Here is a 16,212-nt window from a genome sequence, read left to right on the forward strand (position 1 = left end):
CTTTTGCCCAGTTAAGAATACCAGTTGAAACCATTTAAAATCCATTTAGACCAACTGAGCTATGGTCAGTGGCTGCTTCAAATTTTCCACCCAGTTTAAACCAATAGGATGTAACTGGTGTTGTCTGCCATTTATTTCAACTGGAAACAATTGGTCTCAACTGGTCTAAAAAAAACTTAATACCTGCACTTGCTGAGAAAGTGCTGTAAATTGAGAACTCAAATAATGAAATGAATAATATTTATACTCTTAAATTCAATCATTTGATGCTTATAAAACAGATTGTTATTGTGATAACCATGTTATGAACAGGCAGCATCATATCCGATTGTGACCAGGCGAGGAGGAGGCCAGGGTAGATGGGTAGGGAAAAGGGCACCCCCTGGGATAATGTATGTACCGACAACGCCACTTTGGGAATTTCGCCCAAAGAAATAGTTTTATATCTAATCCTTTGGTAAACAGTAAGTATTGCACAGGTCCTTTATCGAAAGCAAGAGCAGAGATGTGGTTAAGTATCAGAGTAAGTTTATTTCAAATTGCTGTAATAGGAGAAAGAGCTGCAAGAGAGTTCATGCAAGGAGAAGCAACTTTATTCAAATACTAAATTTAATTTACTATTTAATAAACCAATAAAAAATAAAAAAAGTGTTTGCCTACAACTGTCACTGAGGTTACCAGAATGTCATACAAGAGGGGCACCGAAAACAGGCTAAGCCAGCTGCTGAGGGGACTAATGGTGGAGTTACCTGGTTGGAGAAGGATCTACTTACCACTGCCACACGTGATCGTGAACATGCACACTCACACATACACGGCGCACACACACACCCACACTGCAAAGAAGGTGCAAACAGAGGTCAGGTGCAAGAAAAGCACATCAATTAAGCATGCAGTGGCAAGGGTTAGTAGTAGGGAACCCAACGATAAAATTCCCCTCAGCACGACCTCCAGACGCTGAACACTTGCATCAGTCAGAAAAAACGAACTAAATACTAGAGAGCAGCTGGTTTACAAAATAACGCAAAAAAACAGTAACTCATGTCAAACACAGTAAAGCAGGCAAAACAATGAAATAGTAAAACAAGCAAAGAAATAAATCCAATCAAGCAAAACAAGAAACAATAAAGCAAGCGAACAAAAGCAGTAAAGCCAGCGACACAAATACAAAAGGCAAGACGGTAAGTAAAGCAACACAATAAGGCAAAACAGTAAATAAAGCAATAAGGCAAAACAGTAAATAAAGCAATAAGGCAAAACAGTAAATAAAGCAATAAGGCAAAACAATGAGGCAAAACAGCAGTGGATGTAAACCTATGACAGCGAAACTCTGATTAAAACTTAGTCCATTCAATAAAATATACTGATAGATGGTTCAATACAGTTTACCTTGGTGCCACAGGGTAATGCTATGCCGCCGTGAGCAACCACTCTATAAAACGGGGTCAGCTTAAATGAAACCATGGTAAGTAACAAGTTGGCGAACGTGAGGTACTCATTTAACCTTAAAACATACCTCCTCGAACTGGACTACCAGCGAACCACGAGGTGAGCAGAATCAGGGATCCTGCAAAACACTGGTTGTTTAGCTAACGCAATGAACCTCATTCAGATAATCAATGGCTGCACAGCACTTACCTATGGTAAAACTTGCTCGACCAAAGCCACGACATTACTTAAAACTTCTCGCGACCCGACCGTTCATAAAAACAACCACCATCCGCAGCACCGGAAACCCAAGAAAACGTTTCATCAACTGGATGAGGTGTGGCTATTTATAAAATGGAATTAAAATTGGGTAATTGAGTGGGCGTTCCCAAGGTAAAAGTATGACAAAGAGCTTGCCATTAGGGGGAAACCTTCTCCCCATTACATAAGCGATTGTGTCTGTATGTTTCTTTTTCTTTCTTTCTTTTTGTGTCTCTAAAGTTATTTATTTTATTTTTTTTCAATTAGAAATGGTTTCTCCCCCCGGCTTAAAACCCCAGGGCGGTTCACACAGAGGGGAGTGAGATGTGAGGAGAGCTGGAGGAGCCTTGTCATTGAGCTGGTGAATCTAGAACTTGGGAAAGCTGTTGATGCTCGTAAGTGGGGGATACTTTTTTTCCCCATTGTCATTATTATTATTTTCATTTTTGAAGGAAAAGGGTTTTTTTGTTTGTTTTTTTGGCTTGGTGGCACCTTTTACTGGCTGGTTTGGGACCCTCATCACTTGGAGAATCACCGTGTGAAACAAATAAAATCTACAATCTTTGGCATCGCACAGCACCTGTCCTGCCTCTTATTCTGTGATGCAAGGTCATCCTTCACACATGGGGTGCATCCGAATAGTCTTTTTTGCTGAAGAAGGTTCCTAACTGAGTGAAATGACCCGGAAGTATCCAGGTGTCAGCCATAAGAGCTGGTCAAATTCTTTAAATGTTAAGGAAAGGTGCTTCAATGCTTCCTCTCCTATCTCCTTTAGCAGAGGGTACACTAGACCATCCTTTTTGAAAGGAAAGGAGATAAATTAGCCCCTACAATTCTTTGCGGCAGTAACATTTAAAGTGACGCACCATTCAGCTGTTCACGAAAACAAACGATTATGTGAATGTAACACTGACTGTTGGACAGTGTAAAGCGTATCCTTGACGTGAGACAAAGATTATCTCACTGAAGTTTTCTCATTTAATGATTTGCTGATCCCATACATGTAAATTCAAAAAATGGTGTCGGTCACAAGACGTATATGCTCTCCAAAAGATAACAGTTTCTGACAATTTCTGACTATAAAAGGGCTTCTCGCACAAACTGCGTAGTGCTCATGAATTCTTACTTAAAATCTTAACAGAAAACAGTTAAAATTCACAATATGAACTGAAGTAATTTACTAACAGTTTTCCAACTATTTCTGATTAAAAGTAAGTCTTGGTACTAAGTACAAGCCTTAGTAATTGCAAAACAAATTAAAGGGATATTTACAGCCAGATGATGTTTTTAATTTAACAAATTTGAAGCTTAAGAATGATTATATGTAGAATAGTAGATTTGTAGGTCTAACATGTTATGCTTATCTTGCATAAATTTAACAATTATTTTCATACAATCATACTGGGACTTGTGTTGATAAATATGAGTGGACAGGAGGGTGAGTGTGAGCAACCACTCATTTCACTATTGTGATTGGTAGCCTATCGGCCTATAGGCCTCTTTTATTTCAGTTCCAACTTTGGTAATGAAGTAACATTTTTCACCAGGTTGTCCACGCCTATCTAGCCCGCATGAATAAACACGGTAAGAGCACTCAGGGCGAAGTATCTAAGATGCACTTTTAGTATAATCCATCTTCGGAACATTGTACTTTTACCGCGGCAGACGGAAATAATATCTGCCGTCGTATGATTACGTAACCTAGTGTAAGTGCAGTCGGATTCCCTTAGCTCTTAGGACTCAGGTTGTCTTTTCCTAAGTCCTTATGAATTCTCCTTCCCATCTTTCCTTAACCTCATGACGTTTTCCATCGAGCTCAAGGAAAAGGCACATGACCGACCTTCAACGTTGAAATGTGGTTGCAATAATGTCAGTTGTTGTTTCAACAACGTTTAGTGCTAATGGTTGTAAAAATGTTAACACAGTACTTACAAATCAACGTCCAAATTTTGACGTTGAAAGATCTGTACGTAGGAATTGACATAAAGTCTTCAACAACAAGCAAAAGAAAATTGTGACAACTGCTTTCCCTAATATTTATTCAGGAAAGTGCCATAACATCTTTTTCCAGGGAGTCTCATTTGATCACAATCAAGCTTTACTATAGACTTATTTAGATTTGTTTATTTTTGTGTTTATAGTATAGGGATAGTAGTATTGCAAGTTATGCACAGCAAGTTGTATTACATATAACAATTGCATTGAAAACATATGACATGTACAGTAAATTCCAGACAGTTTTATGTTGATCCAGTTGCGTCGGAGAGTGGTCGTTGGCCCTGCCCCTTTTGCTCTGTTGGGCAAGTTTCACTGTGTGTTTGTTGTTAGACAACGTGTTTGAAGTAAATGTGTGTTTCGGGATTGTTTACTGGTGTTTTCGGGATATCTGTCTCTATGTTTTAAGATTTTGTGGTACAGACAGTAATTTGGGACGTCACCATTTTGGTGAAGTGTAGCCAGAGGTATCAGGCTTGTCTTATTTTAAATTAGGATAGCTGATTGATAAGACAAAGTTCATACTCAAAGACCAATTTTGTTTTAACTTGCCTCTTTGGTTAGGTGATTAATAAGACACAGTGTACACCTGTTTCAACCCTTAAGATCCTTGAATTCTTTGGACAATTTCTTATTTTTTTGGACAATTTCTACCTGAATTGAACTGCCAAAATCTCCAGGACCTCTATTCTTTACGGTATGTACTCTCTGTGCACTTGACTAATTCTGTTGCTGAAGGGGAATTAGTCTTTTTCATTAATAATGAGGTAGTTTTCAACTGGACAGCTGACAGAGTTCCAATATATCAGGCTAAACAAAGCTAATTTCCTCTTCAGGAAGAAAGACTCAAGCCTCCTTTTTTTCATTTCCCTGTGTCATAGTGCCACTGGGTGGTACCCCCTTTTTTCTAATTTAGCAAAGTAGCATGCCCTGGGGAACAATATTTACAAGATGAAAAACTCCTTCAGAAATACTGTGGGGCTGGCATGGTGACGCGGTGGGTAGTGCTGTCGCCTCACAGCAAGGTCTCAGGTTCAATTCCTGGCTGGGCGGGGTTGTATTTAGATTATATTCTACAGATGTTATAACAGGCAATTTAAATAAAGGCAATTTAAAACCCACTCGACAAACACACATCTTTTTTCAAATCTCCCATAATTCAGAGAGGATGAAATTATAAAGGGGGTGGCACAATGGCAGAGTGGTTAGTGCTGTTGCCTCACAGCAAGAGAATCTCAGGTTTGATTCCCAGCCAGGGTTCTTTCTGTGTGGAGTTTGCATGTTCTCTCCGTGTTTGCATATTCTCCCTGTGTTTTCTCGTCCAGGAGCGCCGGTTTCCTCCCACTGTCCATAGATATGCAGGCTAGGCGAAGACACTAAATTGCCCCTAGCTGGGAGTGTGTTTGTCTGTCTTTCCACCCTGCGATGGACTGGCAACCTGTTCAGGGTGTTTCCCTGCCTTTCACCGCATGACCGCTGGTATAGGCTCCAGCACCCCCTGCCACCCTAATTAGGAAAAGCAGCATAGATAATAAGTGAGAAATATTGTGTATTTCATAAGGTGTATTTTCAGTTTCAGCCTCACCTCAGAGCAGAATGTGTAGAACATACTGCACATTTGCATTTATTCATTCATCAGACACATTCAAATATATTGTAGTGAAACACACACTCTCACATCAAGGAACATACTAAACTCACTAAACCCACTGAATCCTTTGAAATAACGGGACATTTTTTAAAAACAATGTTTGCCTTTTGACTGAATATCTCTGTATAAATAGTGAGTTATTTTGGAAATGACTGTGCGGTAGGTCTATGCAATCCTAATGGATTACATCCAACATGATCTAAAATCTGTTTTAGATTGTATTCTACAGATGTTATAGCATTAATCTGAGGGAAAATAAAGGCAATTTAAAATCCACTAGACAAACACACATCTTTTTTCAAATCTCCCATAATTCAGAGAAGATGAGATTATAAACGGGGCGGCACAATGGCACAGATGATCTGCAGCATTGAAAAAGCTACAGTAGAGATTTAGAGATTTTACTTTAACATCTACCTTTAGTCTTTTGTCCAAAGTAATGTACAAAAGAGCATAGCATATAGGCTCAAAAGAAGACATCTCAGTAATCCAAGAGTTAATGCAAAAAAAAAAAAAAAAAAAACAATCCAAGGACCATTTTAGGTTAAGGAGCTTCAATGAGCCCCAGTTCCTTTATTTTTACTCCCCCCCCCCCCCCCCCCCCCTTTCTTCTTTCTTTCTTTTAAATTCACACAACATGCATAAATACAAACATGTAAAGTGAGGTTAGTGCAGTTAGTCATTAAGAAATCAAAGACTTGAAAGCGTTCTTTTGACATATTCCAGTGTGTCTGAGCATCTGATGAACTGAGGCAAATCCCTTTGCTATTTTGGAGCTAGATGTGAAAAGGTACGAGCTTGACACCTTAACTCACACACGTTTAGTACTGCTGACAGCTCAGTCAGATGTGAACAGGCACCGTAGCCAAACAGTTTGACTTCAGATTGGGTGTAGACAGGTGTATTTCCACTGGTCATTCTGAAGGCCAGTGTCATGGTCCTGAACCTGATTTGACAACAGACAGCCTGTAGAGGGAGACAAAGAGGTGACTGAGATGTGAACATTCTGGTTAAAAAAAAGCAGGCTCATTTAATTTGACAAAGAATACTACAGTACACACTATTTGAGAGTAACAGCACCATTGGGACAGTTATATCAGTGGTTGCTTGGTTAAGGGAGTAATATTCCTCTTGACTTCATGGTCTGATGTGGTCCTACAGAGCATAAAGTGAAAAACAGAAAAACATATGCTCACACAAGATAACTCTCTTTACAGGGTCTAAGAAAGAAGAGCTACATATTGTGCTTCTTGGGAAAACAGGGGATGGAAAGAGCAGCGGCAACACCATTCTGAACGAAAAAGCATTCATTGCCATGTTATCACCCAATTCTACAACCCAAAAATGTGAATCAAAATCAGGGACCATACACAAGAGGCCTGCAGCAGTGGTTGACACACCTGGATTTTTTGACACTGATCTTCCAGATGATGAGCAGAGAAGTAGAATTGTAGAATGTCTCATTCAGTGTGCTCCAGGAGTTCATGCCTTTCTCATTGTACTTAAAGTTGGAACATACACAGATCAAGAGAAAGAGGTGGTGAAAAAAATAACAGAAACCTTTGGGGAAGCTGCACTCAAATATTCAGTGGTTCTTTTCACTCATGGTCATCAACTCAATGATGGTCAAACCATTGAGAACATTGTTTGGGAGAGTGAAACTGTACAGGAGCTTGTGGATAAGTGTGGGGGACGCTGTCATGTGATTGACAATAGGTATTTGAATCAACAACAAGATGAGTACAGAAACAACAGTGTTCAGGTACAGAATCTACTGGACACTATTGAAGCAATGTTAAGAGCGAATGGTGGTATCTACTACACCAATGAATTGCTGCAGAGGATTCAGGAAGAAATTGAAGCAGAGAGAAATAGAATAAGAGAACATGTAGCAGGAAACATTTCTGACGTTGAAATAGGAGTAATGGCCGAAGAGAGTGTGTTCAAGAAGTTCATGAAAATGTTGGCAGGGGTAGCAACTGGGGTATTGCTGGGTGCATTTCTTGGAGTTGCAGTTTCAGTAGGTGCAGTTGTAAGCTTCATCAGAGGTCTTTCAAGTGGAAAAAGGGACGTAGTTTTTGTAAGAAATGTAGTTGGGGCAGCAGTAGTAGGAGCAGCAGCAGGAGCAGGAGCAGGAGCAGGAGCAGTAGAGGCTGGAGCTGAGATTGGAGTTGGAGCAGGGGCAGGTATAGCTGCAGGTGTGGTTTTTGGGGTAGCTGCCTTAGCTGGAGCAGTAGGAGGGGGAGTGGTGGGGTATAAAGCAGCAGAAGATGCAGAAACTGTGAGTGAAGCCATAAAGATCGCAGCACAAAAAAAATGGGAAAATGCAAAAGATGTTCTTAACAAGGCTTATAAGTTACCATCTAAATGCAGAAACCCCACAGGATACAACCAATTGTAAAATCATTGATTCTGTACATAATTCACAAAAACTTGATCAATCATTTGAGCTATTGTGCATCAGGTTTTCCATTTGCTCAGTTTGTTGAATTTGTTGCTTTAATGTTGCAATCATTTTCACGGGGAAAAGAAGAAAACAAGCACCAATGTCTACTGTAGTCTTTTCTTTTTTTCTAAACTGTAATTGCCATGCTATGATTAAATATTTTTAGCTTAAAATTAGAACATTTACACTAATGCAGAGACTTGTATATTACTGTTTTGGTGTTCAGCAATGAAATGAATTTTCTATCATTCTGTTGGAGTGTGCTAAAGATGACCATGAATTTATTTCTGAGAAGTTTGAATATAGTCAGTGTTGCTGTTCTTGTTATCAATGTATGCATGTTTTTCTATTGGTAGTGTGGCCAAATAAACATGCCTTTCACAGCTCCGTGACCTCATGACTCCATTCATTCTCTACTAATAATTCAATGCAAATTTAAAAGGCGGTTCTCCATGTTGTAGAAACATAGTGTAACTCAGTGTTACGTCCCCGGTGGAGTGTGGTGTCTAGGGGTATGTAGGGGAACGTAGCATAAAGGACCCACCACCTGTGCTGGTTTTGGGACGGTGTGGTGATGGAGGAAAACACGGACACGGGGAATTGTAAAAGGAAGTGCACGATATATTTAGAATATTTACAAGGTGATATTTACAAAAGTATTTACAAACACAAACAAAGGTGGGAGAGGACGCAGACGGTGCCAAAGAAACGAAACTAGTAAAACAAAAACCACCCTGAACTACACCGGAAAACACACACTGAACTACATAACAAAAAGGTGGCAGAGCCAAAGGAAACCTGACTACACTAACTAGAAACCGAAATACAAAAGTGGCACCTGCCTCTAACCTATCCCTAGACAGCATGAACACTAACGCGGGGATCCCCTTTCTTACCTGTCCGTCTCCCCGCGATAACCAAAACATCAAATCCAGAGCGCAATCCACAAACAAAGTCAATTAACGAGAATACAAGGTCGAACACAGAATGGCAAGTTTGTAACAATAGCGAAAATACACGAAAGGCAAACGGCAACCAGTGGCGTTTAAATGTTGGCGCTCCGCGTCCGGTTGGCTGAACCACGAGGGGCACTCCCTCCCTGGTTGGTCGAACAGGAGAGAGAGGGGCAGGGCACAACATCAGGCCAGATGGTATTGCCAGCCCGCCACCGCTGGGTACCTGTGGAGAGAGAGAGAGGGGGAGAGAGAGAGAGAGACACACACACGAAACAAGACGCACAAATAAAATACATAGTGCGCCGCACGTAACACTCAGTGTAGTAGACTTTTATCACCCTGCGAAGCTGTCATGTTCTGATTTCTACTGTGTGTGTGTGTGTGTGTGTGTGTGTGTGTGTGTCTGTCTGTCTGTCTGTCTGTCTGTCTAACTGTCATAAAATATAGTATGGATATTAAAAAAGTCTCTTTGTTATATGAAAGGCACAAGGGTGTTTTGTTCAGAAGTATTATGCTACACTCATCGACCAGCAAGTAGTGTCATGGTGACATTGACAAACTTTAAGCTGAAACAGTTGTATTTAGTCAGATTCTCACTGATCATCTCAGCAACATCTCAGGTAAGATCAGTATTAATATTCATTATCATTGAAACATGTTATTGATTAGATAAGCCCTAGAGATCAAGTGTATGTGTGTTTTAGGGTTTTAGTTTTAAGCTAAAGCTATTGGTAGAAGCCCTTAAATCAGCCAGATGTGGATTGCAAGGCAGACAAGTGGGCTGCACACCAAAGTCAGTAAAGTGAGATTGTGTCACTCATTTCCTTGAGTGTACATGTATCTGTGTGTGTGTGTGTGTGTGTGTGTGTGTGTGTGTGTGTGGGGTCACACAACAGTCGACCCAGCTGCTGGTCCAAGCGCTTGTCATCTCCCGCCTGGAGTACTGCAACGTTCTACTGGCTGGCTTGCCAACCTGTGCCATCAGGCCGCTCCAGCTCGTACAGAACGCTGCTGCACGGCTGGTCTTCAACCTCCCTAAGCACTCTCATGTCACTCCACTGCTTACTGCGCTCCACCGCCTTCCGGTAGCTGCCTGCATTCAATTCAAGACACTGGTACTGGCCTACCAGGCAACAAGAGGCTCCACCCAATCATACCTTCAGTCCCTAATAACTCCGTATACCCCTACTAGAACCCTCCGCTCTACGACCTCTGGTCAGCTGACGGTCCCCTCACTCCGGGAACCCGGCAGCCGCTCCTCACAACCTCACCTCTTCTCCACCATTGCCCCTCGATGGTGGAACAACCTCCCTCATACAGTTAGGACTGCGGAATCCCTCACCATCTTCCACAAGAAACTGAAAACCCACCTCTTCAGAACCCACCTATCCCCCAATGCCTAACCTCCCTTTCCTTAAAAAAAAAAGCAAAAAAAACCTTGTATTGTATCTATGTTTGTCTAAGAATTCCAGGGCACATTATGAAGGAGTAAATTGACGCTCAGTCTTTTTAGCAATGTCTGCTTATGAGGTATTAGGAATCTGACTGATGCACTGATTGTAAGTTGCTTTGGCTAAAAGCGTCTGCTAAATGCTAAATTGTAAATTGTAAATTGTAATGTGTGCATGCAGATATGTGCATGCTTGCAAAAGTAAAGGAAGCATTTTTTCCCCACTGACTGATGACAGTTGCAACATTACACTAATAGTTCACATAATAACACGAGTACAATTTTACAGGAGCTGTACAAATTAAATACACATTCTAATGAACTAATTTGTGTGTGTGCATGTCTGTGTGTGTAAAGGAAGCTGTTTTCCACTTAATGAGAGCAGTTTTGACCTGTTCCTGTCTGTGTACCCTGGGCTCTGTGAAGATTACTGATGCTGAAGGGGAACTGGTTGTCAATATTCAGGTCATTTCAACAGGACAGATGACAGAGTCTCAAAATACAAGTTTTTCACACAGCTGCTTAAGCAAATCATGGTATTTCCACCTCTGTCTATTGGTCTCTCAGACTATATTATTTAGGGTTATAAATGAGAGTCTGTTTTTCAGCATGGACTAAATGATTGCTTTGGCTCCAACTAGGTATTTTACCACTTAACAGAGAAAAAACACATCAGAACATGTCCCCTCAGTCTGCATAAGAAGGGTGTCTGAAGTGATATTGTGAAGGCTGATGCATGTAAGTGGCATCCAGGGATGGGGCTTTGGCCTCTGGGGGATCTATAAGATATGGTGGTCCTATGGACATCTGAACTAATGGAGAATGGCTGATACAAGTTTAAGGTTGAATTTTAAATGAAGTTGTTTCCATTGTGTATGAAGCAATGCTCTTGGAAGCGAAAATGCATTTCTTTTATTTAAAAGTGGCAGAGTCTCTGAATAAACATTTTGATGTTTTGATTTATTCTTATCAATGCTCTGTCTCATGCAGTACTGGGTCAGTTACTGAAAGTGGCTGGTCAGTTAACATAAATAGTCCCATACACACCCTATTCCAAAAATGATATTAGACCAGGTATATGCAACCGTAGGCTTCGAATCAGTTTTTTTTCCCAATCATTGCATGGCCTCGGCCTGGGGCCAGGAATTGAGTAGGCCTGTTTCACTGAGCCCTGCTCTATGTCTGTAAACTATAGTGCGCAAGACTGTCAGGGGAACTTCCATTATTTATATAATGAAGTGTTTTTATCTGCTGAGCATAACAGGAAATGAAGAAGACCACACCCTGCTGGCCTGCGATATAAGCTTGACTTTCACTTTCCTCCCCTCTATGTTATTGCCCACACATAAGGGGCTTAGATAATGAGTGAGTGAGAGTGAGTGCTTTGCTAATTGAACTTTACTGCATTGGCAGAAAAAAATGTTTTACTTTCAGTGTTTAATCTTTTGATTCAACCTTCTCTCTTTGCAGATTTAATCAAGAAACATTTAATCCTACCAGTCTGAAGTGAAGTTATCTAATAAGTCATTATTTTGCATTTTGAAAATGTGTGAGTGTATTTTTTCATACATATCATCAAGAAAAACTTCAGGCTTCGAACCAGTTTTTTTTTTTTTTTTCCCAATCATTGCACGGCCTAGGCCTGGGGCCAGGAAAAACATTTTTTCAGAAACCCCACAGGATATAGCAAATTAGCAAATAATTGATTCTGTGCATACTTCACAAAAACTTGATCAATTCACAAGCTCTTGATCAATCATTTGAGTTATTGTGCCTCAATTTTTCCATTTACTCAATCTGTTGAATTGGATGTTTAATTTTGCAGTAATATTTGGGAAGAAAAAAAACTAAAAGAGCGATAGTTTCCACGGTAGTCTTTTTTTCCCCCCTAAACTGTAATTGTCACGTTATCATTAAATGCTCTTAATTAAAAAACTAGAACATTTACGGAAATGTTGAGACTTGTATTTATATATAAATATACACAAAAACTTTTTACAGTTCGATATGCCAACTTGGCTGTTGTTTCCCTAAGGTTTCTGCGTGCCTTTTAGGTAGCTAGTTCATTAGCTTAAGAGTCCTTGCTGGTGCTGCTTTAATGTATTGTTTGTTTGGTCCACACAGGAAGGTGTGTTTGTCATTAACACTGAAAGAGTCTACCACGTTAGACACTATACCAAAAAGAACACGTAATTAACAAACATGAATGAATATTAAACTATCATGGGATAGGTTATGACAATGAACAATTGGATAATTTGATTACACATCTTTATTGAAGTGCATTTAAAAGCTGCTAGGTGGCTTGATCTAACCTTAGCCATCTCTCCATAGCTAGCTGACATTACTGTCATAATTCAAATTAAACTGTTCATGGAACAGTTTATATCCACGATTCAGTTTGGATCATTTTGTTTTGCAATATATATCCACTTGTGAGAGCTGGAATTTTGGTAGATTTCCCAAACATCTGGAGAATATCAGAGAGACACCCACATCTTTGCAGGCGTGGCCATTGTTGATCGGAAGTAAGTTTACCCCTTGTTGCTTTCCAATATGGCGGCGCGAAAAAGGCAATTTATAGCATGCAGATTCCAATCTCGTTTTGACCCCTTTGTGCTTTTCATGTGTTGCTATCTACAAACTTGCCTATATCGTGTTTGATTTTGTGTTATTGTTTACTGACTTCATTTTCTGGATTTTGTCTTGGTTTCGTTTGTGTCTGGTTACCATGGGCAGAAGGACAGGTAAGGCGGGGGATCCCCACGGTACTATTTCACTGTGTATAGGGGTTAAGTGTTATGCCCTCTTAATGGTGTTCTTGCCACAGTGGTGAGTCGCGAAACATTTATTATTATTATTATTATTATTATTATTTCAGTGATTTTCTGGGGGGGTTTCCAGGGTTGTGTTCCAGAAAGCAGGATTTGCGAATTAATCAGATCTTTTAAGTCAAAATTAACGGAAATCCAGAATTTTCGATTCCAGATAGAAAGATAGGGGTGAGTCCAGTTCAGTAGCTATGACAACTTATACTCTGAAATTAACCTGAAAATTGGCAGGTTGTTTAAGTTAACCTAAACCCGACCACGCCTGCATTACGTACCAGCAATTTCAGTCACTTTCTGCACATGTTTGTTGTTTTCCCGAGACATAAAGCAGTAAAGGTTATCCTAGAGGAATTCTACAATATATTGTAAAAATCTATGTGATTGGTTTAAGTACTGAGCAGTTTCAACAATGAATAATCATTTTCCAACATTTCAGGATTTCCAAATGTAATTGGCTGATGAAACACAGATTCCTATTAAAGCTCCAAGTGTGAACGAAGGAGATTATATGAATAGGAACGTTTTTCACAGCATTAATGTGCAGGTAATAACAAAGGTTCAAGTCTAAATCAAATATTCATTTCCAATTATAATGCAACACATTCTCTATTGTTAAGACAATATGTGATGTCACCCACATCATCAAAAATGTGGAAGCCAAATGGCCAAGGTCTGTCCATGATTCAAGGGTATTTTGTGAGTCCACTTTCCTCAACTGGTTTGAACAGGGTAAGTTACTTTTCAGATACTAATGGATGCTTCAATTCTTACTTTTACAGTTTTTTATGTTAAGTGTTAGATTATATGTTTATTTTATCATGTGATTATAGGACAATATGATGGTATACTCCTTGGGAACAGAGGACACTTCTGCTTGCCCTTTCTAATGACCCTGTACCCTGACCCGGGAGCACAGAGCTGCTACAACCTGGCCCGCTTCAGGACAAGAGCCAGGGTAGAGATGACCATCGGCATCCTCAAGGTCCGATTCCAGTGCCCGCGTGGGCTCAGAGTCAGTCCAGAGAGGTCATGTGAAATGATTGTAGCAAGTGTGGTGTTACACAATGTTGCCACAGTATAGGAGAAAGATGTTCTCCTACAGTTGTAAGACAAGATGATGCACCTCCCTGCCACCTTCCTGACAACCGAGATGACCTGACTGTGAGGGAAGCTGTATGTTGTCCTTCTGGAGGTCCCTTTTTTATTTGCTTCTCCAGATGGACTTTATGTAGATGGACTTTACCTGCTGCTAAGTGCGTTTCACACCACTGGAGTTACATCAGATTCAAAAAAATAAAATGCATTCAGTATTATAGTGTGCAATGCAGGCAAAATTACATCCAAATTCTCAAAAGTTGCTTTAAATATTGAATGAAGCATAACTACTTTACACAATTTGATAATCTTATCAACTAACTCTGTCAGCAATTTCCTCCCTTTCCTTTGGTGCTGTTGCCGTATCACTTCTCTTCGAACATTAATTGGGAGGCTATTCCATAACTGTGGGGCTCTGTAAGAGAAGGCTCTGCCCCCTGCTGTAGCCATCATAACTCGAGGTACCAACAAATAGCCTGCACCTTTTGATCTAAGTAGGCGTGGTGGATCATAAAAGACCAGGAGTTCGCGCAGTTACTGTGGCGCAAGACCATTTAATGCTCTATATGTTAATAGTAAGATTTTATAATCAATACGAGATTTGACTGGGAGCCAGTGCAGTGTGGATAAGATAGGGGTGATGTGATCATATTTTTTGGTTCTAGTAAGAACTCTGGCCGCTGCATTCTGAACTAACTGTAGCTTATTTATACACCTAATAGAGCATCCAGACAGTAAGGCATTACAGTAGTCTAATCTAGAGGTAATGAAAGCATGAACCAATTTTTCAGCATCTTGAAATGACAATGCATTTCTTATCTTGTTAATATTTCTAAGATGAAAGAAGGCTATCCTGGTAATATTATCTACATGAGCTTCAAATGAAAGACTGGGGTCAATAATTACACCAAGATCTTTTACTGCTGCACCTAATGAAAGAGAAAGGCCATCCAGAGTAACTATGTGGTCGGAAAGCTTACTCCTAGCTGCATGTGATCCTAGTACAAGTACTTCTGTTTTTTCAGTGTTGAGTGAGAGGAAATTCGTAAGCATCCAGTGCCTAATATCCTTTAGACATTCCTCAATTTTGTTAAGTTGGTGTCTCTCGTCTGGCTTCGCTGAGACATACAACTGTGTGTCATCAGCATAGCAGTGGAAGCTAATACCGTGTTTACGAATAACATTACCTAGAGGTAGCATATATAAAGAGAAAAGCAGTGGGCCTAAAACAGAACCTTGCGGGACTCCGAACTTTACCTCAGTATGTGCAGAGGACTCACCATTTATATCAACAAACTGATAACGATCAGTTAAGTAGGACCTAAGCCATAAGAGGGCCGTTCCCTTAACTCCAACAACATTTTCTAGTCTATCAAGGAGAATGGTATGATCAATGGTGTCAAAGGCTGCACTGAGGTCAAGTAGCACAAGCAAGGAGACACAACCCTGATCAGAGGCCAGTAAGAGGTCATTTGCAACTTTAACCAGTGCTGTCTCTGTGCTGTGATGAGGCCTAAATCCTGACTGATACAGTTCATGGATGTTATTCTTATGTAAGTATGAGCATAACTGCTGTGCTACAGCCCTTTCTAGGATCTTGGAAATAAAGGGGAGGTTAGATATTGGCCTGTAGTTGGACAATGAACAGGGGTCAAGGTCAGGTTTTTTAATTAGGGGTTTGATAACTGCTAGTTTAAAAGATTTAGGTACATAGCCAGTACTAAGGGAGGAATTGATTATTTTTAAAAGCGGTTCGATGACTACTGGCAGTATCTGCTTAAGGAAACGTGTAGGTAAGGGATCTAGTATACAAGTTGGTGATTTTGATGAAGAAATTAGTGAGGTCAATTCGGTCACCTGAAGGGGAGTAAAACATTCTAATCGCTGATCTGATATAGTTATATTGTTGTCTACAGTGTTAGTGATCAAATTTTCTGGTTTAAAATTTATAGCCTGGATTGTTTGCCTGATATTTTCAATTTTGCTATTGAAAAAATTCATAAATGCGTCGCCACTGAACATTGATGGTGTGCCTGTTTCCGAGGTGCTTTTATTCCCAGTTAGTTTTGATACGATATCAAATAAAAATCTAGGATTAT

The 16,212-nt window shown here is 40.1% G+C and overlaps 1 protein-coding gene across 1 annotated transcript; it reads left to right on the forward strand.

The window, feature by feature from the left end:
- Positions 1-1,462: 1,462 nt before the first annotated feature.
- LOC115816422 (GTPase IMAP family member 7-like) lies at positions 1,463-14,099 on the forward strand. Its single transcript, XM_030779376.1, has 4 exons — positions 1,463-1,548; positions 1,957-2,084; positions 6,553-7,329; positions 13,849-14,099. Exons 1-4 carry the CDS (start codon positions 1,463-1,465, stop codon positions 14,097-14,099), a joined length of 1,242 nt encoding a protein of 413 aa, XP_030635236.1.
- Positions 14,100-16,212: the final 2,113 nt, after the last annotated feature.

Source organism: Chanos chanos, chromosome 7 (genome assembly GCF_902362185.1).
Source record: "Chanos chanos chromosome 7, fChaCha1.1, whole genome shotgun sequence".
Taxonomy (NCBI): domain Eukaryota; kingdom Metazoa; phylum Chordata; class Actinopteri; order Gonorynchiformes; family Chanidae; genus Chanos; species Chanos chanos.